The 22,343-nt window shown below is 43.4% G+C and overlaps 1 protein-coding gene across 1 annotated transcript in view; it reads left to right on the plus strand.

Annotated features, from left to right (window-relative positions):
* Positions 1-22,343, plus strand: part of GLI3 (GLI family zinc finger 3) — a 272,082-nt gene that overhangs the window by 72,741 nt on the left and 176,998 nt on the right. The window contains 1 exon segment of the mRNA XM_021706299.1: positions 9,503-9,745. Coding sequence (XP_021561974.1) covers positions 9,503-9,745 — 243 coding nt within the window.

The raw sequence follows: 22,343 nt of genomic DNA on the forward strand, positions 1-22,343 counted from the left end.
TTGGAGTCTCACTCTGCCGCCCAGACTGGAGCACAGTGGCCGCTCCCAGCCACCGCAGCCTCGACCTGCTGGGCTCCGGCGATCCTTCCACCTTAGCCTTCTGAGTAGCCGGAATTACAGGTGTGCGCTACCACGCCTGGCTAATTTTTTTATTTTATTGTAGAGATGAGGTCTCGCCTGCCCAGGCGGGTCTCGAACCTGCGGGCTCAGGCAATCCACTCACCTCAGCCTCCCAAAGGCGCGGGATTACAGGCTGAGCCACCGAGCCTGGCCTGATTGACTTTTAAAAGAAGAAAATGGTAGGAGGAATGAGTAGACTAAAATTATTTGTATTTTAGAAAGGTAGATGAATTTGGTCTTTTCTTTAATCGCTTTTATTGGTACTTCTTTATTTTATTTTATTTTTTTTTTGAGCTGAAGTCTCACTTCGTCGCCCAGAGTGGAGTACAGTGGCCACTCCCGGCCACTGCAGCCTCGAGCTGCTGGGCTCCGGCGATCCTTCCGCTTCAGCCTTCCAAGTAGCTGGAACTACAGATGCGTGCTACCACGCCTGGCTAATTTTTTGATTTATTGTAGAGATGAGGTCTCACCAAGTTGCCCAAGCGGGTCTCGAACCCGCAGGCTTAGGCAATCCACTCACTTCAGCCTCCCGAGGCGCGGGATTACAGGCTGAGCCACCGAGCCCGGCTGGTACTTCTTTAAAATAAAAATACATTCCCCTTGGTGTTGGGACATTAAGTTCTTCTGAATGTGCCTGAAGAGCTGGAACAAAGCCAAAAGAAAGGTCTGGCTTGTGGGCTGCCTCCCTGTCACACTGTAGTGGGGGGCAGGTTGCTACTGCATCTGTTTCATGCCTGGCCTGCCCCTTTGGCCTGGCCTGTGGCCTGAGGAAGGGGAGCCCCTGGGCTGCCAAGCATCATGTCTTTCCTGTGACTGTGAAGGTGTGCTTTGGGAAAGATTAGGGATCTGAGCCACGACCTGAGAGTTTTATAAAGTTGCTGACTGTTGTGACTAACTCACTAGAAGCAGGCTGCCTAGGTAACATTGTGAAGAATCAAAATGTGGTATTTTCATTTGGGTCTCTCTCCGAGGCACATTTCATAGCTGAGGTCAGAGTGGGAGGGGGTTTCTGTTGTGGAAACCTGACCCAGGCAGCACCTGGTCTTTGCCCAGAGTCTGATTCACCATCGGTGAGCCCTGCTCACGGCCCCTCGTGGGGGTCATGTGGCCTCCAGCTCATTTTGGTGCAACAATATTATCATCTTGATATTTCAATGTACTTTCCAGGAGCGTCTGATGTCTTGCAACGAAGTAAGCACAGTCTGTAAAATTCTATTAAAAATATAATACCGCCATATGCTCAGGCTTTCTCATTACATGATCTTCTAAAAACAAAAACATGCCATGTAAACACACCAGATGCAACCTGGGAAGTTTGTGTTCACTTCCGCAGTTTGAAAAAATGCTAGAAAGGTTAGGAAATGGGGACATTGCTATTGGCAGGGAGGGGTGTGAACCTGGGAACCACCATTCGAAAGTGCTGCCAGAGAGAGAAGCTGCTCCTCACAGAAGTTTATTCCTCGTGCCTTTAAAGGAAAACCAGGCTCTAAGTCCTCTGGCCACACAGGGCCTGGGCTAGATCTCCAGAGCGATAGGATCGCTCCCATCGGAGGATGCAGCCAGGCCAGGCGGCAGCAACCTGAACACTGTGGCCTTGTGAACAGGCCTGTCATTGTTTCTGGTAAACTGTTGGCTGTGGATCTCGTTATGGAATCTTAACTGCTCAGGTCTGTATGTGCAAAGTAAGAAAGAGAGACTCTTCGTCCTCTGCTTATAAAAGACTAAACCCGAGTTCTCAGAGAAATCTCTACTAACAAAATGTTCACGAGACTGTTACTCACAGATAGGCATAAATGCGCTATTAAGCAGAAGGCAAAATTTTTTGGCCCTCCCGGGAATTTGTTGTACTGCTTTTGATGTCACTAATTAACTCACTCTGTGTAAGCAGCGAGGAGCAACTAATAGCAGGCTAATAGAAGAAGCTTCATGACGTTTTAACATTCTTAATTCAAGAAAGGGTCTTTCACAAGCTCTTGGAAAATAAGGAAGATCTCCTCCTCCCTTTTAAAGGAGAGCCCTCAGGGCCCCTCAAGGGCACTGTTTTATTTGTATTTTTCTCTTCCTAGGTGCCTGCAGGATTTGGCTAGTGCTTTCTGTCTGGGACTTTTGAAAGTTGGTTGGTACCCTCGGATTTGCGCTTGGACTTAAATGCGTGTTCAGGGTCACAGAGATCTTTGCTGTCCTTGTCATCAGCGTTCATAAGCATCCTCCCAGGGGCAGGCATGGGGCTGTCTATAGACCTCCTATTTGTGAGGGTTCAGGGGTACAAGGAAGATGAATAGAAACCCCATAGGCCATGAGGCGTGCTTGGTGAAGCCTTAGACAAGCTGATAGTGTTATCTGCTCATCATTGTTATTATCCTTTAAAAAGGCAGGAGGCAGCTTGCTCTGCGTGCCATCAAAGCTCTGCTGGGGGGCGGGGGAGAGGGAGCCATTTCAGGTTTTGCATTTTAGTTTATCTAAATTCTCATCTTGCTTTCTCTGCCTACTCCCTTCTATCCCAGGGACCTCTTTTGAAGTTGAATGGAGCTCTGTAAACTGAGCAGTTGGGGAGTGGGCTGAGAATTTAGCCTTGGTTTGAACGCGAACTTGCTGCTCTTTAGAGCAAATAGTTTCCAGTGGAGGGCCATCCAGTGGAGGATGTTGATCTTTGGCAGAAAGAACAAGTAGAAGTGCGAAAACAATTAAGATCATCATATGACTCTGATGGAGGGCATTTTCCACCTTCTCTCCTCTCACTCTGGAACCTCCTGGTTGAGGAAAGTGGGAAGAAAGAGCTGCCCTGTAATCTTTGAGGGAGGGTTGTCACTTAATTTCTCCAAGACTTCAAATCCTGCTGCAGCCCTCTCATGTTGCTGGCCCGGCAGTGTGGTTTAAAGGTTGCAAACAAAGCCGAGTGCTTTCTCCTGATCCATCTGGGCCCCTCCCTCTGTCATCCGTCATTGTCAATGGGAGATGTATGTGTAGCCGCTCAAGGGCAATGTCTGACCCCGAGGGTATTGGAAATGTTCTTAGAGAAGGCATTGTTTGCTCACGCCCTATGGAAGCCAAGTGCTAGACATTCTAAAGAGCGACCCCTGACTTAGGCAGAACTGCAGTCTAGAGGGAAAGAGGGAATATTCTGCTTCTAAAAACTACAGGAACTTTATTCCCCTTCCTAGCATAATTCTACCATGCTTATGAATATACTTAGCCTCTTCTCTTTTTCACTGCTGATCCCTCTTTGGCCAAAGTCATGGGGCGAATTAAGGGAAGTGAGGATTTGGGTTCTATTAGTTTATTAGTTTTCAAAGAGCATCAACATGTAAATAACCAAAGAAATAAAAGCTGACAAGATGCAACAAATGCATAGTAGGTTAAAAAAATGAAATAATGCCCTTTGCAAACACAGAGAGGCAATTTCCTGGGAGGAGAGGAGAAAACGACGCTCTGTCTTGTTCAGGACAGGAGGGCGGGACCTTGAGCTTCTGGAAACACGTTAAAAACTCTGGTAACACAAAGCCAGTGCCGTGGAAAGGGTGTGTAGCGCTGAGTGAGGCCTGCATGTGTCTTTGTGCCTAGGACGGTGAGGACACGCCTGTGCCAGTACTCCACACTGATCCCATGTCTCCCTATAAATTTGTCACTTGGGCCTCACTCAGTGTTTCTCAGGAGTGGGTTCATGTTGTCAAAAATTTGATGGGAAAGTATCTGAGTTTTGCAAGTTTCTGTGCATAAAAATGTCATTACTTCCCCCCCCCAACTTTTATTGGGGGTGGCAGTGGGGTTGGCGGTGGAGGTGGGGCACACATCCAGGGGTCATTCCTAAAGCCTACCGAGGAATAGACCTTGTGTGTTAACAGGGCTGTGTGGATTCAGTAAAGCAGAGTTGGGATTTTCTTTGCGTCACTGATTCACCTGGGACACACAATGTCTGGCTTCTGATGTGGAAAGTGTGCCTGATACCTTGTCCTTAAACCATCACTGGGTCATTGTGAGGATCACCTGAGGCAATAATAATGATGGCAGCAAAGGACCATTTCTTTTTTTTTAATATTTAAAAAAATTACATCTATAGCAAACATCTTCCCCTTCCTTAAGAAATGGTCCTTTAATCCTGTCCATCAAAAGAGAAATGGATTAAAGAACCATTTCTTAAGGAAGGGGAAGATGTTTGCTGGTGAGGGGTCAAAACTAGTCATCTACATATTTATTGAGCCTTAGTATTAAGTCTTAATTCATTTGAAGATGACTTTATTATACCATTCAATATAGTAATTACAAGGGTTCTCAAACTTATACCCTAAGTATGGAAATATTTTCTTGTTAGAATCCCATTTGGCTCGAAATCTGAGTATCCAGCCTCCCTCCGCACCCCTTAACATGTTGTTGCCTTCTCCCCCCCGCCCCAAACCCCCATCCACCCTTCCTTTTGGCTCACTGCAACCTGAGTGCCACTTTTCTGGGAAAGCCTGATATTCTGACTTCAGTTTTGTAATTTAATGATGGAGAGTTTCCTTAGTAAACCAAATTTAGAGTCCTAGAATGCTTATCTTATATCCAGACCTTGAACATAAAAGGCATTTTATACCCGCAATTGTTCATTTAATGAGCAATTGCAGAGTGCAGGCCGGTTAAGGGATTGAGCTATATGCACTATTATTGCAAGAAGTATTCCGAAATACCAGAAATAGGACGTAAGCTCTGATCAGGGAGACTGCGAGCACAATTACCTTCTTTTCAAATCCTTCTGTGACACTGCGGGAGGAAAAAGGACTTTGAAACTTGAAAGGAAAGAGCTTGCTTTCAACCTCAAAAGCTAGGAGGAAAGGGCTCTGAAATTTGCTCAGAATTCCCAATTCACCATTAGCCTGTTTCTTCCTTTAGCCTCAAGGCATTCTCCGCTTTTTGAAAAGATGTTAAGAAATTCAGTCACAATAGAGAGCCTAGTTTTGAACATGTTTCACTCGGTCCATTGAGGTCTGGGCTCCAGCCTTTGTGTGGGGTGAATTGAGCTGAGCAGCTAGCTGGTTGGAGAGAGGTGAATGAAGAGTCGCTTGCACTCGCAAATTCTGGCAGAGAAAAAAGCTCACCCCTTCCTTTATTTTACAATATGCATTCCTGTACAATCCTGCTAGTGGCAATATGTAGAGCCGAGCCTGTTCTTAAGTCAATACAGAGTACTTGGTTTATAGCAACTCTTGTTAAGTTTGTCTTGTAATTGAAGCTGCTGTTGACCTTGCTTGGGGACCATTTGTAAAACCGTTTATTTAGCATAAACTGAAATAATAAACCCTCCTTCTCTCAGGCTGATTGTGATAGGGTGACATTAGTTTGATTTAATGATTAGCCGCCTGACCCTTCTGCTGGAGAGAGCGGCTTGAATAGGGAGAGTTCACTCGGAAGCACTCGGAGAGAATACTAATGAGCTTGTTAAATTTAGCATGGCTCCAACCACTTTTAATTCCTCTAATGGGAGCAGCAGTGCCTGGGAGAGGGAGAAGGGATGGGAGAGGGAGGGAGAGGGAGGCCGAGAGACACCGGGAATGTTCCTAGAGGGTCTGCACAGCTAGAGAAGGCTCTCATCAAGAGAAGTTGGCAGAAAGTAGCTAGCCAGAGCCTGGGGACTGTGTTGTAAGTATTGTCTGGTCTCTTACACTCTGTCTTCTAGGTCTTAGGGTAAGAGAGGAGTAGTGATATTAAAATGGGGTTTGAGGGAAAATCGATGTTAAGGGGGAAGAAATGGGTGAACACGTGTGAGGGGAGCTACTAATCAGCTAATTTTGTTTGGTGACAGGAGGTGTCCTTAGTGATGCCTGTCAGAGTTTTGTTTTTATATTGGAAGAATCGCCCAAAACTTTTCTCTCAAGTCCTGGGCAAAAAAGAACTTGTTTCCTCGGTTACAGTGAGAAGTGGTACAGGAATTTGTGAGCAAGTGCACAAGAGTGTGTGTTCAAGTCCTGCTTCACGCAGCGACGTGATTATTTTCTCTAGACTCTTCAGCACTGTTTGCGATGGAGTGACTTCTGAATTTTTTTGAGTTTCTAGCACTAACTGTCTGACTGCATGTCAGTTGCTTTGGGATGAGTTTGGAAAATCTGGGGCAGTTTCTAAAACGTGATGCTTTGGGAAGCTCTCCCCATTTGAGGGCAAGAATTTATTAACTTCCACTTGAGTACTCATATACAAAAAGAAGGAGGTACAAAGTGGGATTATGATGACAGTATTTAAAGTAATTTTTTCCTGAAAGTTTTTAGTGAATTGCATGTTTCGGTTTGACCTCCGAGCTTGCAGCTGTTAAACACAGAGAAGCAGGAACAGTTGCCTTGTGTTTGGCTGTTAAAGTCCACTGGCAGATGCTCTTGGAGCAGTGGGCTGTTTGCTTACATTTTTGCAGCAGACTTCTGCCTGTTGCCATGGTGGACAGTGTGTTTCTGTCAATAATTTGGCCTGGCGTAGCCTGTCTGCACTGACTCTCAAACTTTATTGAACAACTCGGCTCAACTGAACAAGATTAGACAGCTTTCGTCTTTTGGCTTGCTGAAGTGGTTGCTAAATTTATAAGAGCAGGCAGGAATATTGCTTGGAAAGTTTCCCTTTCACTGTATACAGAGTGCTTTCAAGCCTCATAGCTGTTTGTATTCTGGAGTGTGTATATTGTCAGGTTTTCATCTGAATGCCCATCAAAAGCAACACAGTGCGGGAGGTAAACTTCATGAAATATTTGTCTGCTGGAGTTTTTTGGGGGGGGAGGGAGAGAAGCATGTGGTTGGATAACAGTGTGATAGCACTGACTATTGTAAAAGTAAGTACATTGATGGAAGTTCCCATATTAAAAAAAAATGCTTGCCTGCATTTAGTTTTACTAAGGGAATAACTTGATTTTTTCTGGCTTGAATTTTGAACTTTGGTTACTTCTATAATGTTAATATTCGCTCTTATTGGGTTAACTTTCATTAAAACAAAATTGGCCTAAAAAGCACCCCTATTTCTACTGACCAGTCTTCGGTACCCCCACTACTTGATTCTCTCAAGATATTTAGGGGTAAAGGGAGGACTCTCTGGCCAGACCATATCCATTATTCAATTATTCGTGAAGTTGGATTCAAATACTGGTCATAAAGACATTGTTTCTAAGACACTGAGTTTATTATAAGGATGTCGTTTTAAGAGAAGAAAAGTTAATTTCTTCTAGGAAGATTAAGTCAAGGAAATCCTGTTTTAAACCTGGAACAGATTAGTGGAGCTTGGTTATTCATCTTTCCCAGAGAATGCTAATTATGTGTCAGATCCCCTCTGAGTAAGGGTTTTCTGGCCTCCAAATGAAGGTCCCATTCTACAGAATTTGCACCTCAGTGGTAGAAGTTCACTTCAGGTTGAAATTTGAAATAAAGGTTTAATACAGAGCACAAATTAGTGGAAAATATGACACGGGCCGTTTGTAGGTTATGGGAATTTTTATAAAACCTACATAAGTTTTAGTGTTTTTTACATTGTTTTGCCTTTACATAACTGCAACATTCTTTTTCTATAAGCCGCAGCTTTTCTGCTAATGAAATATAAGGGTGGACTAGTGCCTAAAAGTATTAGTCAGAAGGGAAAATAAAAATGTAGGGATTTTTTTTTGTAGTTTGTTTTAAAATTACCAAAAGCATGGTTTGAATTGCTTTTGTAAAGATCAATGTGAAAATGTGGGATTACACCACATTTTTTTAAGTTCTTACTTGATAGATTAAACTCGTAATTTACCTCTTAATTATAAGGCTTGGGGTGAGGATCTGCACGAAACAATACTAAGATAATATTTCACAGTTACTTTGTAGTTAGTCAGCAAATTCACTGTAAAGACCAAGACATATCTTATTGTCTATTCTGTTTTGCAAGTCATTTGCTAGGCTAAAGCAATACGTTGCTTATTTTTCAAGTCCTTCAGGCAGAAAGACTAAAATTGCTACTTACTTTAGGTAGCTCAGGTCCTTAGTCGACACAAATAGTATTTATTTTTAGTTTGTATTTCTGTGCTAGTCTTTGTTTACAGCTCTACTTCTGAATTTGAACAGTTATGAAACTGTTAAGGCATAATTTTTCTGTTCTTTGAGTACCTTAGCTAGTTATATCTGCTTTATGGATTACTTTGAAGATAAGCTTATATATTGGTATCAGATGTGTTCAAACCCTGTCCATCTAAATTGCACAGCAATATTATTATTTTTTCCCAAATACAGTTTTTGTTTTTGACGATAAGGAATAGGAAACAGTTTTTAAATCAGGATGTCTAAGTGGTGCCCAGACAGCTTTTTTCCTTCAGAACTTATCTGTAAGAGCATAGTCTGCTGATTAAATGTAAAACTTGTTTGGAAGTATGTAGTTTAGAGTGCGTGTATGATTCTAAGGGATGAATTAATTGGTCCACTTGTTGTGGGTTCAGATAGGCAGTGTGGTTTAATTTTATGTATCAGTTCTTTGATCTACCGTTATGAAAAGGTCATCCAATCACATTTACAGAGCATCATAGTGGATAGATGGAAAGTTCTTGTAGATCAAAGAGAACTGAAATATTAGGGAGTTGGAATGCCAACTGCATGTGGCATTTTGTCAAGCTGTTTTTTTACAAATTTGAATAAACATATGGACCCCACCACAGTATGGATAGATACCATCATCACCCACACCTTAGGTCCTCACCCTCAGAGTTGGACCTCCAATCTCACTCAGTTTTCTTCTTCTTCTCAGCTTTGCTGCTTGGACAGAAGCAAGAAGTATCTCACAGAGACTCTGTAGGTTTTCAAGATTGGCACCTTTATTCTTTGTCACCTGTGGGTTTTCTGTTCTGTTTCTGGCTCTGTTAAATCTCTTGGTGGGTTACAAATCTGACTTAAAAAAACAAAAACTCTTGGATGTTTTCTAATCGATCACCCTCTGAGGAACGAATGCCCTACACACCCCAGAGCTTCCCAGACTCCTCACTGGGTAGCTGAACTTCTTGTCACCCCAGAGGCTCAGCTTCCTCAGGCAGGAAAAGAGGAGCTGGACACTCCCAGTCTTAGGCTGGCAAAACTTGAAACTTCATGTGGTGCCCATTGAGATACTGGCAAGCCCACCAGCAAAAGCCTTACTGGCAGATTCAGCTAGAAGCAGGTGATGCTAATTTGCTGACCCCCTGCATCTCAGTTTAATAGGCTCACTTCCAGCTCCCCTTCATCCTTCCATGTGTATTTTGCACCCTCATTCATACACAGTTTTGTCTTGCAAATATCCCATCCCAGGTGTGTGACTTCCAGAGTTGCCATGAATGAGACAGAGACTTCCTTTTTTGGGGGAGGGATAGAAAGGGAGACCTAACGATTTTTTAATTACTCCTTCAAGTGGCTTACAGAATCTTTCCTTTCTCTTTTTTCATTAGAGGATGAAAGTCCTGGACAGACTTATCACAGAGAGAGAAGAAACGCAATTACTATGCAGCCACAGAGCGTCCAGGGACTCAGCAAAATCAGCGAGGAACCTTCAACATCAAGTGATGAGAGGGCCTCGTTGATCAAGAAGGAGATCCATGGATCCCTGCCACATCTGGCAGAGCCCTCCGTGCCCTACCGTGGGACAGTGTTTGCCATGGACCCCAGGAATGGCTACATGGAGCCCCACTACCGTAAGTGTCCCTGCCAGGTGGTGCTTGTCTAGAGCTGCAGGGAAGGCCGTGTGTGTGTGTGTGTGTGTGTGTGTGTGTGTGTGTGTGAGCTTTATGAAGAATTTGGTTTGTATAATGTATGCAAGCGTTTAAGTTTCTTCTCACTTCTTACTTCTCCTACTTCCTGTTCAGTCTTCTTTTTAGAGACATTTTCTTACCTTTATAAGCAACTTCAGGCCTCAGTGGGGTGGCCCGAAGGAAGGTGATCCGTTTGTGACTAGTCCACATAGACCTTTCCTGAGAATTAGAACTAGAGTTGCTCCATCCAAGTAGACATTGCAGGAGAAAGGTTGGTTGATGGTGGAGAGTTATAAAAGTGAGCTACATTAGAAGTATTTAACAGCCGCTCTGCCCATTTTAAATGATTTTTTTATGTGATGATTTCAGCTTTCCCACTTTTAATGGTTTGTGAAAACAAACCTCTTTTAACAAATCAGTGCTAAATTCTTTTTTTTTTTTGAGTTGGAGTCTCTATCACCCAGACTGGAGTGCAGTGGCACGCTCCCAGTCACCACAGCCTCCACCTGCTGGGCTCCGGCGATCCTTCTGCCTCAGCCTTCCAAATAGCCGGAACTACAGGCGCGTGCTACCACACCCGGCTAATTTTTTGATTTATTGTAGAGATGAGGTCTCGCCAAGTTGCCCAGACGGGTCTCGAGCCCGCGGGCTCAGGCAATCCACTCACCTCAGCCTCCCAAAGCGAGGGATTACAGGCTGAGCCACCGAGCCCGGCTGCTAAATTCTTTAATATGGAAGATTTTTCTTTGTGCTCCACTTTCCTCTCTAACCAGCATGCTGGACACACTGGAAGCTCCTTTTTCAGCACTAGTAACGACTAAGAAACTAACTAGGACTCTGAACACAAGTATTCAATGGATTTCTCTGGAGGCAGAGTATTAAGACAAACATACAAGGGTTGAGTTTATTTCTAGCCTGTTTCTAGTTAAAAAATACAATTGGATTGTGGAGTAATGAAGTTCATATTGAGGTGCCAAAGCGTGTAGCACTTGATTACAGATTTATCACCTTGCCAGGATACAGACTTGCTATTTAACCTTCCTGGCTCTGATTCCAGATGATCCATTGAGCTCCAGAGAAAGGGACTGGTTTGTGTTTCCCTTTTTCCACATCATTCAGAAATTTTAGTGTTTTAAGGCAAAAGGTCATTAGCCAGATGACTGATTAGTGAGGACAGCTGATTAGTGCATGTTTTTTTGCTCAAGAAAGTGCCCAGGATAAAAGCTAATTTCATCCCTTCATTAGTTGGCTTGCAGCAAAGGAGAATGCTCACTCATCAGATCAAAGGGCCTCGCATAACCTTAAGTCTCAGCTCCCCCCCCCACCAGATTATATTGTTGGAAAAGATGGAGATACATTATTATTTTATTTTATTTTTTTAGTAGAGAGAGCTTTTTAAAAAAGTGGTCAGAAGCATGGAGGAAAAGGTTTTACGGATTCTTTTAAGCTTTTTTTTTTTTTTAAGAAGCCTGCAACTTCTCTGTTTAAAAAATGCTTGTCATCCTATTGCTGCCATGGTTGTTTCTATAGGAAATAAGGAGTAGGGCTGCTGGGCCCATCTCTTCCCTCACTGAGTTTTATTTTCTTAATTTTTTATTTTAGGAATGAAGGTTTAAAATAGTGTGGGTAGGATTTTCTCTGAGCACAGTCCTAAGTTACTTACATTGTATTTTTGTGAGTCTTTCTTAAATACCATCCATGCACAAAATGTGAGGGATTCCAACATACTTCCTACCTATATTTCTACACCCTGATGGTAATTGTACTTTAAAATATATTTTTAAAAAATCACTCCATCTAGACTTTTAGCCACAAGCTCCCTGAGTTGTTTTTGTTCTTATGTGTGAACACAAACTTTTCCCATCTCATATTTATGTTTTGTTTTCTTTTCCAGATGCCCACTAATTAGTGAAGTATTTAATTAGTCAGGACAGCTGATGAGTACTTCTTTTTTGGCCGATAGTAGTGGGAAGATAACCGTTAACTTTCTCTCTGCGCCATTCAACTTGCAGCTTGTTCTTGGTTCGTTTGTTTTAACGGTTTCCCCATTGAATCCTCTACCCGTTGTCTGAGGGGTTGGGCTCTGTCCACACCTGGGGCCCTTGTTCTCTCTTGGTGGTGCGTATGTGACCCATCTTCTGGGTCGCCAATGTAATATTAACTAACACTGGGCACTGGAGAGCTCTTGGTGGGATTTGTGTTCATTCACTGTCACTCTCTTTTGAGGGCACTGCACCTATAAGTTGGTTGTTCTTCAGATTTTTTCACTATATTTTTCAAATCAGTATTAAGATTATGTAATAACTTATAAACTGTATAAGTTGTCTGTAACAAGATGGCAATTGCAACTTTGATCTACCGTCTCAATGTCCTTCCTAAATTGGTCATAAATAAATTATTATATAGATAATGTGGACAAGGAGTCTTAGAGATTGCCCAGGTTGGCTCAGGACTTAGGAAATTTGGATTCAAGTTCCATCTTTGTCACTTATTAGCTGTGTGACCTTGACTGAATATGCTGACCTCTCTAGGAATCATTTCCTTGCTGTTGGATGGGGATAATGACAAGAGTTCTTGCTCTATTGTATTCTTGTGAGAATTAAGTGAGAAGATGCAAATCAAGTGTTTAGTAAAATGTCTAGCATGTGGTGTCTCAAAATTGGTAAGGCAATTCTGTGCATCTTCTTTTTCCTCTTCTTTCGTTCTTTCTGTTCCATCATCATCTTCATCTTCATCTTCATCATCATAGAGTTCTGCCCATAGTTCTCAGCAGTTTTCTTCTGATTCTTTGCAGCCAGGTATTTCAAACCAGTCACTCCCTGCTTTCCAAACCAAGTCATGTTTGTGAATGTGGCAGTTGTGCTTGTGTTGGTGTTGACTGGCTTTTTTTTTCCTGCCAAACCTGGTCGCCTGCCTCCCTGAGACCAATGTCTTCTCTACCACACAGATTAGAAATGGGGTAAACTGCAAACCTGCAACCTTGGTATGGTTTGAACTGTGCACCACAACCTTCTGAACATGATCCTTTCTCAGTGAACCTCGATAGACTATATATTTTTTTCTACTTTGAAAGTGAAAAATCTAAAGCTTTTAAATTAGTTTGAAAAGTCTTAAAGTTTTAAATTCTTAGCAGAATATGTTTTATGTCACAAATGCAAACTTAATACATGCAGAAAAAGAAAAGGTACCGTATTCATTATTCATATTAAATAATTTAAAGATATCCTAAACTAAGCCTCAGGGTCAGATAGAATATGATTTTACTTTTTCTAGAGCCCTGTTGGATGATTTAATCTCCTACCAGTATCACAAGTATCTTTTAGGTACTTTATAATAAAATCTATCTTCCTCACATGGATCTCATGATCCAGGCAAAGCTAATGGTGGATGTAACCTGAAGGTGATAAATTTTCTAAGATTTTTTTAGTGTATGAGGAAATACCTATTCTTAGAATGAAACATACATTTTGATCACATTTGTGTACCTTGTGGGTCTGGCTTGTGTAGGTCCTGAGGCACCGTTGATGACAATTCAAGTGCTCCACAAATCTTCAGCAACTCAAGGTTGTGAAGCAACTTTCTAGGCCAATCTCTCTTTCCCTTGGGTTGTTCACCAGCTCTATTGGTTGGTGGAAAGAAAGGACTCCTCTAACCCAGTGGACTGACCATGTGAACGCTCACAGTAATTCTTTCGTTTCTCTGTGGTTGGAAAATGTAGACTTTCCAAGATGCCTAATTTGTGCTTCTATATATACTAACTTTGTATTTCTAAAGTGTGGGCAGCCATCCTGTAAGACCGGAAAAGGGAAAACCATTTTCCTTGTGTTTTGTTTCTTCAGAAGGACATCTGTGAAATTTTTATTGCACAAGATTTTATTATCCTTGGATATGCAATGTTGCATCTTCACAAATTGTTGTTAGGCAGAATTCAAAGTATTTTGGGTTTTGCGGGTCAAACAAGAAAAAACAGAGCCCAGGAATAGCGGGCACTTCAAACATTCACAACATATGTTTGGAATAAAATCTTCCCAGGGGGGATGGAGGGGTATTCTCTCATGAAGGGTCGCTGTGGATGGACTGTATATCAAGGCGAGAAAGTTGACATTCAAGCTGCATGCATGGCTCATACATGGTGTGGCGCTGACAGGCTTTCGGCCACAGGATCACCAGCGCTTTATAATTTGAGAGAGTGCGGGAGGGGCTGCATTTGGGGGTCTGATATGGTTGTACTGAGTCAGGATACAAACTCCCATCTCCTGCCCACAGAGTCTCAACAGTTTTCTTCTGCCCCTGTTCTGTCTGTAGCCAGATATTTCGAAGCACCATCACTCCCTGCTTTCATTTACTGCTATGCATTTAGTCTTTTACACTTTAAAAAGGTAGGTGAAATAATAGTTAAGGCATTCCTGTACCCTGGCTGACACTTAACTTTTATTTTCTTCCCTTTTACAGAAAACATGTGTTTCATTGTCTTCCGTCTTATTGCGAGGAGTCAAGTTTTCTAACTATTCCTGCAGGGATTTTTGTGTGAAGTTTCTTGGATCCACTAGTCATGGCATACGGGGCCTCTGCTGGTTTTGTTAAAGCGGACAGAAAGATGCCTCCCTTTTAAAAATTTCAGGTCTCTTTTATGGTTTTATAGCTGTGTGAAGGCTGCTTTTCTTCTGCCCCCAACTGCTCCCAAGCAGTAATTTCTCATGGAAAATATGATTCATTCCTCCATGCAAATGCTTTGATTGAAAACATACCACTGGTATTCTTCCTTATGTTCCCCAGCTCAAATGACAGAACTATTAGTTGCTAATTAGCAAAACCTGAGGAATTAGCTTAAAGAAAAGAAACTGAATTTTTAATTGGCTTGCATTTATTTTCTGTGGAAGGCTGTGGTGCTAAGCTCGCTTGTGTTCTTGTGTGCTAAAAAAACTACATAGAAGATTTTTTTCTACCTGTCTGTGTTTATATTAGGTGACTTTCCACACCCCTTAGAAAGACATCTTCTGAGCGAGTGGAAGAGAAGATGTGTATTTTACATATTTAATAGGTTCACCTGCTCACATTTCTCTTACTATCAGAGTGTCATCTTGAGGCTGTGAGAGACAAAAAAAAAAAAAATTGCCTAGAAGGCACAAATGAACAGTTTCGTGTTGACCAAACTGTAAAGGCAGTGACAGTTCCCTGAGCACTGAGTTTCATTCTCACCCAGGCTGTCTTTTACCTCTTTGTAGAGCGGTTGATGAGCCAATCAGGCATGTTTGGGTCCCCCCCACCCCTCCCCTGAAATTAGATTGTTTAACCAGAAAGACTGATGTTTGGGGGCTTTGCTACCTGTATTGCTATTTATGCTGTCAGCCTTGAATCACATGGAGAGCTGGACTGAGAAGTTCCGAACAAGTTCACGAACCTTTGCAAAACTGTGAGCATAAGAACAGCTTCCTGCTTATTCTTGTCTTTCACTTAAAAATTCAGTATAATGACCTGGCTTGCTTTCAACAACCCAGAGATAATGTTTTAAGACTACAAACAGTGAGCCACTTCCCTAGTCTTTTAAAGAGCAACATTGCAAGGCAGCTTTGAATAAAGAAAGCGGTAGAGATTTCAGGATAATTCTTAGGGTTCCAGATTTGAACTCTTGCCAGTGAATCTTCAGTACTCTCGTGCCTGACGTGATGGTAATTCTGTCTTGGTCTTGGGAGGCAATAAGTGAAACGAGAAACCAAAAGTGAGAAAAATACTACAGCGCTTGGAAAAATTAGTCATTGATTTTAGCTATGCATTTTGGGGATATATTTATTAGAGGGAACTGGGAGAAGCTTAAGAACACCCAGGTCAGGAAGAGAAAGAGAAAAGTAAAGGAGACCATGTTTTCTAAAGAAAATCACTTAGCCCATTGGCATGCTGGTCCAGCCCTCTCTTTCCCGACACCTGGCACTGTCCTCTCTGTAGCAGACCTGGCTCTGTTTGGCCACTGCACTGGTACTGGCCCTGCTCTTGTCGCCCTTCTCCTATGGTTGTTTCTCCTGGATAAGTTCTTTGCTTCCCTCCCTGCCTCCAAGTCTTACTTATTCTTCAAGACATATCTAAAGACCCATCTCCTTGTTAAGTCTTCTTCAAGTACCATCTTACAAGGAGGTGATCGTGCCTTGGACACTGAGTACTCGTGTAATTCTCACTTTAAAACACATCACAGCTACTGCCTTGTGTTGCTCATACTAGTCCAAGAGCGTGACTAGTCCAAGAGCAGGACTTAACTTTTGTGCCCGCCAAAAGTCCTAGGGCAGGACTGGGAAGGTTATACATGCCACCACCTGGCAGAGACATTAGGAGCTGTTAGGATGTTTGATCACGACCCACACTGGAGATGAAATTCCAGATGACCTTTGTCCCCAGCCTGCCCATCAACAGGCAGCTACTTAGCCATCTGAAGAGACGTTGATGCTTCTGCTTCCGTTTCACAATTTGCTTATTGTGTGCAACTTCTGATCCAAACTTAGTCATCCAGGCCTTCCTGAGAGTAGGCAGAGTATAAAGTATTTATGATACATTTATACATTTATAAATTCTACATTTTTAAAACATCAAAAGTATTCATCTCCACATCCATGCAGTACAGTTAAAGTTGCTAGGATTCTCATAAGAGATGGATTTTGATTCTTTGGACTAAACTGGCAGTTCATTCATGGACTTGGATGAGGACCTTCATCTTAAAGATTGTGGGAGTGGCCCGGGAGAGCTGCTTCTCTCCCATGGCGCTCACCTGAAATGAAACAGGCAGGTAGGTGTTTTCCCTGTAGTTAAGGTGACCATGATGTTTGTTTACCCTTGTCCAAATATCAGCGCTTTATCTTATCTTCATTGGCCTCTAGGCAATTCATATTTTGGTCACATCTTTTCCAGGCTTATTAGTGTCCAAGTATGTGTGTAATCCATATTAATGGGAGGCCCCATCTACAGCTCAGTTTAGGATCATGAATCCAGTTGTTTAAAGATTCCATGTTGTGGTTTACTGTTTCTAATTTGGCACCCACCCGGATGGCTCTTTTTTAGTAGCTACATATGGCTTCTTTCCCTCCCTCCCTTTTCTCCTTCTTTTCCTTCTTCCTAGAGTAAAACTAAGAAACAGCAACTCTTGCCATTCCATAGTTATCTGCTAACAGCTTTCCCTCCCGCTTTCTAATAGAGGCAACATTATCCTTGGTCCTCCTCCTTTTTCTTGTATAATTAAAGAATGTTACCTTTGATGTTTCTTGAAAGCTGCAATCTCCCATCCTGCCTTTGCTTTCTTGATCTTGTACCTACACATCTGTGCTGTATCTTCATACTTCTTCAGGAAAGGGCTTGCTTTTCCCTCTGTGTGCCTTTCACAGTTCAGGTCAATGTAGAGTAACTGATCTGGCTCCTTTCTTTCTTTCTTTCTTTCTTTCTTTCTTTCTTTCTTTCTTTCTTTCTTTCTTTTTCAGAGTCAATGTCTCACTCTGTCACCTAGGCTGGAGTGCAGTGACATGATCACGACGATCATGGCTCACAGCACCCTGATCTCCTGGGCTCAGGAGAACCGTCCACCTCAGCATTCTGAGTAACTGGGACTACAGGCGTGGGCCACCACACCCGGCTAATTTTTTGATTTTTTGTAAAGATGAGGCTTTGCTGTGTTGCCCAGACTGGTCCTGAAGTCCTGGGCTCAAGCAATCCGCCCACCTGGGCCTCCCAAAATGTTGGGATTATAGGCGTGAGCCACTACACCTGGCCCAATCTGGAATTGTATTGCTCTGTTGTTCTTATGTTCTGATATAGGTTAGATTCCTGCAGTACTCTTTGGAAGGGGTTCAACTTCCTCAATTCTTTAAGTCTTTAAGTTTGGGTCTCTATTTTGGCATTTCCTAAAATGAATTGTTCTTACTTCCTAATATCTTCATTTCTGTTGGGGGTGGGGTGTCCAGGCTTTTCATTCACCTGTTTTGATGAGTTTCTTCTTCGAAAAAAAAAAGTGAAAAAAGATTCATTTGAGTCCTTCAGCTATCCATTTTATTTGTTCATTCTGACAGCCATTTTTTTTTTTAAAGCAGGATTTATTGAGAAGACAGAAAAGCTCGCAGAGTGGGAGAGGACCCAAGGGGTTGCCCCAGTCATTTGTTCATTGAGCATGTGTTTATTGTGTGTCACCTAAAGCGCTTGATGGTGTTGGACAAAATGAGCAAGTCTCTGCTTCTGTGCAGCTTCAGACTCTTGGGACAGGTAAATAAGCCCATTTGAAAAGTCAGTACAAAGGAGGTGTCAGAACAGACAGAGTGCAGGGTCCTTTGGGAACCCGTGAGAGACAGGCATACTTTACTCAGACTTGGCAGTCCAGAAGACTTCCTGGAGTAGGTGACATCTGAACTAAGCCCTGGGCAGAGAGGTGAGGAAAGAATAATCTAGGTAAAGAGGACCATTTGCAAGGACCTGAGAGGAATCTTTGTGGTTGGAGGGAGGATTTCAGGAGGGAAGTGGCAGGAGACGGGGTTGTATGGAGGTACTGGCAAGCAGGCTTCTTTGGGGAGCTGTTTGTTCCTCTCCTGCATGAATCTGGGGTGATTCCCAAGACTGGTTCCATGGCTTTTAAAGTATTCAAGCAGACCACTGGGTAACTATATTTCTCATCATTAACCCAGAGTTTCTTTGTTGCAGACAGTTTAATTCACCCTCAGGTTTGCCAGTGTGTGATCCCTACCCCAGGGTTCCTTCCTGGACTTCTCTGTCTGGCTGCTGTTTCCTTGGTCTTCAAGGATGTGCTGCTGTATCCATTTGTGCAGTGTGTCATATTTTCCCTTGAAGACAACAAAATTCATTTCTACTTGTTCTGCTACACCTGAGCTGTTGTACATTATGTAACCCTGATAACCATGCTATCCTGATCACAACTACAAATCCCAACATAGGAAATAAACATGGCTTCATTTCTAATGAATGAAGAGTGTTCTGTATCAAGACACGTTTTCACTTCAACATATATCGTTTGCAGTGAAAACTCATACACACACACACACACACACACACACACACACACACACACACACACACACACGAGTTTTATTTAATCAGAAAACCCCAAGTCCCCTTACATCACTCAAGCTGGAGAAATTGTGTGGTGGAGCCGTGGTGAGGTTGGAGACAGGGTTTAGAAATCACAAAGTGAAATTCAGCTGGGAAATCCAGTAGCTAAAACCACTGGGGAAAATGAGAACAAAGGCTTGCAATAGTGGAAGGAGCCTGCAATCCGCCTAGAACTGAAAGTGTCTCGGGGGGAGAGGGTGGAACTCCAGAGAGGAGACTTGCGCCAGCTCCTTGGGGAGCTGCAGGCCTAATCAGCAGGCATTGTGCAGGTCCAGGGGAGCCCACTCTGGAAAGCTGGGTGTTTACCTCGTCCACTGGGGGGGACCCACATCTGCATCCTGATTGTGTTCCTGATTCGTGAGTGGTGAGTGGAGTAAAAGAAGGTACCTGTTTCCTAGATAATTTAGAGAGGAGCAGAGAAGTGCACGTGGGGGATGCTAAGAAACAAACACCACCTCTTCTTTTGGTTTGCTTTTGTGGAATAAGTCTGCTCTCAAATTGGGCAAGATTTCACATGTCCTCTTCCCTGTCCCCGTGTTTCCTCTTTGTAAGGAATGTCATGTTATCTGCACCGCCCCCCTCCAGGAGGGGTGAGGGGAAAGCAACACAATATGACAGTTTTCCTGTGACCTCGCTTCCTGACAGGGTGTCTGTGATTTGCTCTCATCTAGCTTCTGTGATCCCTGCTTGGCTCAATGAACCTGACCAAGTGGGTTGGCCCTTTTGATCAAATGTGCAGCTTACCTCTCTACTTTGTGGTGTGTGTGTGTGTGTCTGTGGTGTGCGTTTTATGTCACCTATACCTCTACACCTTTTGTCATTAATGATGCCTTAAATGTAGCTCATGTCCATCACATTGCCACAAACCGATGATGTGGAGAATAGTCAGTGAGCAATTAGAGGCACATGAACACCTCTCGGGGCCCAGCCCTTCTGGTTACACTTCTGACATGAAATCTCACACCGTTGGGTTCATGATGTGCGATGTTTATTCTCATTTCAAAAACTCTCTGTATTTTTTTTGGGAAATTGCTCTGAGTCAGACACTGTGTTATGGTCCTGAAGGGTCAGTGTTTATCAAGACAAATCAGATCCTTGCTCTCAAAGCTGACACACTGGCCAAAGGAGATACACACCAAACACTTCAGCAGAGACTGCAACAAGAAAATACAGGTTGTGGATCCCTTATCTGAAATGCTTGGGACCAGAGGTGTCTTGGATTTCAGATTGTTTTTTCAGATTTTGGAATATTTGCTTACATAGAATGAGCTATCTTGGGGATGGAACTCCAGTCTAAATACAATGTACATTTATGTTTCATGTATACCTTATACACATACTCTTAAGATAATTTTATACAATTTTTTTTTGAGTTGGAGTTTCACTCTTGTCACCCAGGCTGGAGTGCAATGGCACGCTCACGGCCACTGTAGCCTTGACTTGCTGAGGTCGCGCGATCCTTCCTTCTCAGGCTTCCAAATTGCTGGAACTACAGATGCACACCACCATGCCAGGCTAGTTTTTGTGATTTTTATTGTAGAGATGAGGTCTCACCAAGTTGCCCAGGCTGGTCTTGAAACTCCCCAGGCTCAGGCAATCCTCTCACCTCAGCCTCCCAAAGGACTGGGATTACAGGCTGAGCCCCCAAGCCTGGCCATGCAATATTTTTAATAACATTGTATATAAAGTAGAGTTTTGGCAGTGTTTTGATGGTGCCCTATTACATGAGGTCAGGTGTAGAATTTTCCACTTGTGGCATCATGTCAACACTCAGAGAGTTTTGGATTTGGGGAGCATTTTGGATTTTGGATGGTCAGATTAGGGAAATTCAACCTATAGCAAGTGGTACCCTGAGGTTAATAAACCAGTTACTGTGCTCGAGAGAGACTAGGGTTGGAGAAATGCACCTCAGATTGGGTGGGTGGGGCAGGGAAGGCTTTACTTAGGAGGTGTCTTTTCAGCCAGATGGGAATGACAAAAAGAAGCCAGAGATCTGAGAGGAAGAACATTCTGCTGAAGAGTTTTGCTGTAAGGAAAGTTCAGGAGCTGAGAGCAGGTCTGGCCATGGGGTGGGACAGAGTGGGGATGAGATCTGGGGAACCTATTGGGCCAATAGAAAACCAATGGAGGGAGTGTCGTGATGCAGTTTGAGAACTTTCACTCTGGATGGTGTGCAGCAACTTTCAAGAAGGGGTGGGATGTGGAATCAAGGAGGTGACTTAGCAGGTGGTTGCAGTGGCCCAGGTGGGAAACCATCCCTCTCTCTCAGGAGCTGTGACCTGCAGAAATTGAGCCCTCTGTCTTCACCACAGTGCTTTGCACGGGCTTTGCTCCTGACGCCATTAAATAAATCTCCAACATATGATATCTCCCCCTTTGGCATATGAAGAAACTGAGGCCCCATAAGGCTAAGTAAGTTGCCCATTTTTATAGGATTTGAAAGTAGCTGAACCATGATTTAGATCTAGACAGTTTGGCTCTAGCGCTCAAAGTCTTCACCCAAGCCCTGTAACTGGTGAGACTGCAGAATGACAGTCCAGACCTATATGAGGACCTGGTGAGGTGGGCAGTGATTTGGGATCAGCCCAGTTGGGGCAGTGCTTGGAAACTCAGTCCCAGAGCCCAGGTAGTAGTGTTGCCAGTTTCGATGAGCCAAGGGTTTGGAGCATGGTGTGTAGAGTAGGGGAGGGCAGGTTCCTCTGCTCTGGTCTGGTCTCTGCTCTGGTCTCTGGATGTTGTTCCAGCACATTCCATTATTGAAACACTGGGCGGGTACTGGTCATTGCTACCTCTGCCCTTTCTGGGCTCCAGATGTTGCTGCGTGGGGGAGAATGAAACATTTCTTGTTCATTGATGCTTTTGGAAAGAATTGGACATTACCTGTAACTTGATTATGGGGAGGCCTTTGGTCCTCTCTGAGCTCCCCTTTTTTGCAGGAAGCAGCAGCGGTCACCACCACAGGCCCGTGTGTGAAGCAGTTACCCTGTGCCAAGTGCTAGGCTGAAGGCCTCATAACATGATTGCCTTTACGTTATCTCACAAACTCATGAGCACTCGAATTAACTGGATTTAGAGAGATCATTTGGCCTGCTCACGGTGGCGGTTTGAGTCTGCACTCCAGGCCTCCGTGTTAGGATGGAGGAGGGGAGGCCCAACTGCATTGCTTGTCCATGGGTTTTGTTAAACTTGGTCCTCCCACTGTGTTCCTGCTACCTCCATATCCTCTCCTTTTGATGGTGCCGTGGCTTTTGGGACATAGGCGGTTCGTCTGAATCAAAGATCTTGATTTGTTATGTGAACTCTCTATTCTAAAGAACAGGTGGTATAAGAACTGTAGCTTTACATGTCAACAAATACTACAGTTTCTGGCCCTACCTAGACTTTTTCGGGTGCCAGCTCCACCAACTGCAGAGTCCACCGGGAGACCCCTCACTGTCCCTCTGTGTGGCCC

This window comes from Carlito syrichta, unplaced genomic scaffold, assembly GCF_000164805.1.
Source record: "Carlito syrichta isolate Samal-C Ts95f unplaced genomic scaffold, Tarsius_syrichta-2.0.1 Scaffold315405, whole genome shotgun sequence".
Taxonomy (NCBI): Eukaryota; Metazoa; Chordata; class Mammalia; order Primates; family Tarsiidae; genus Carlito; species Carlito syrichta.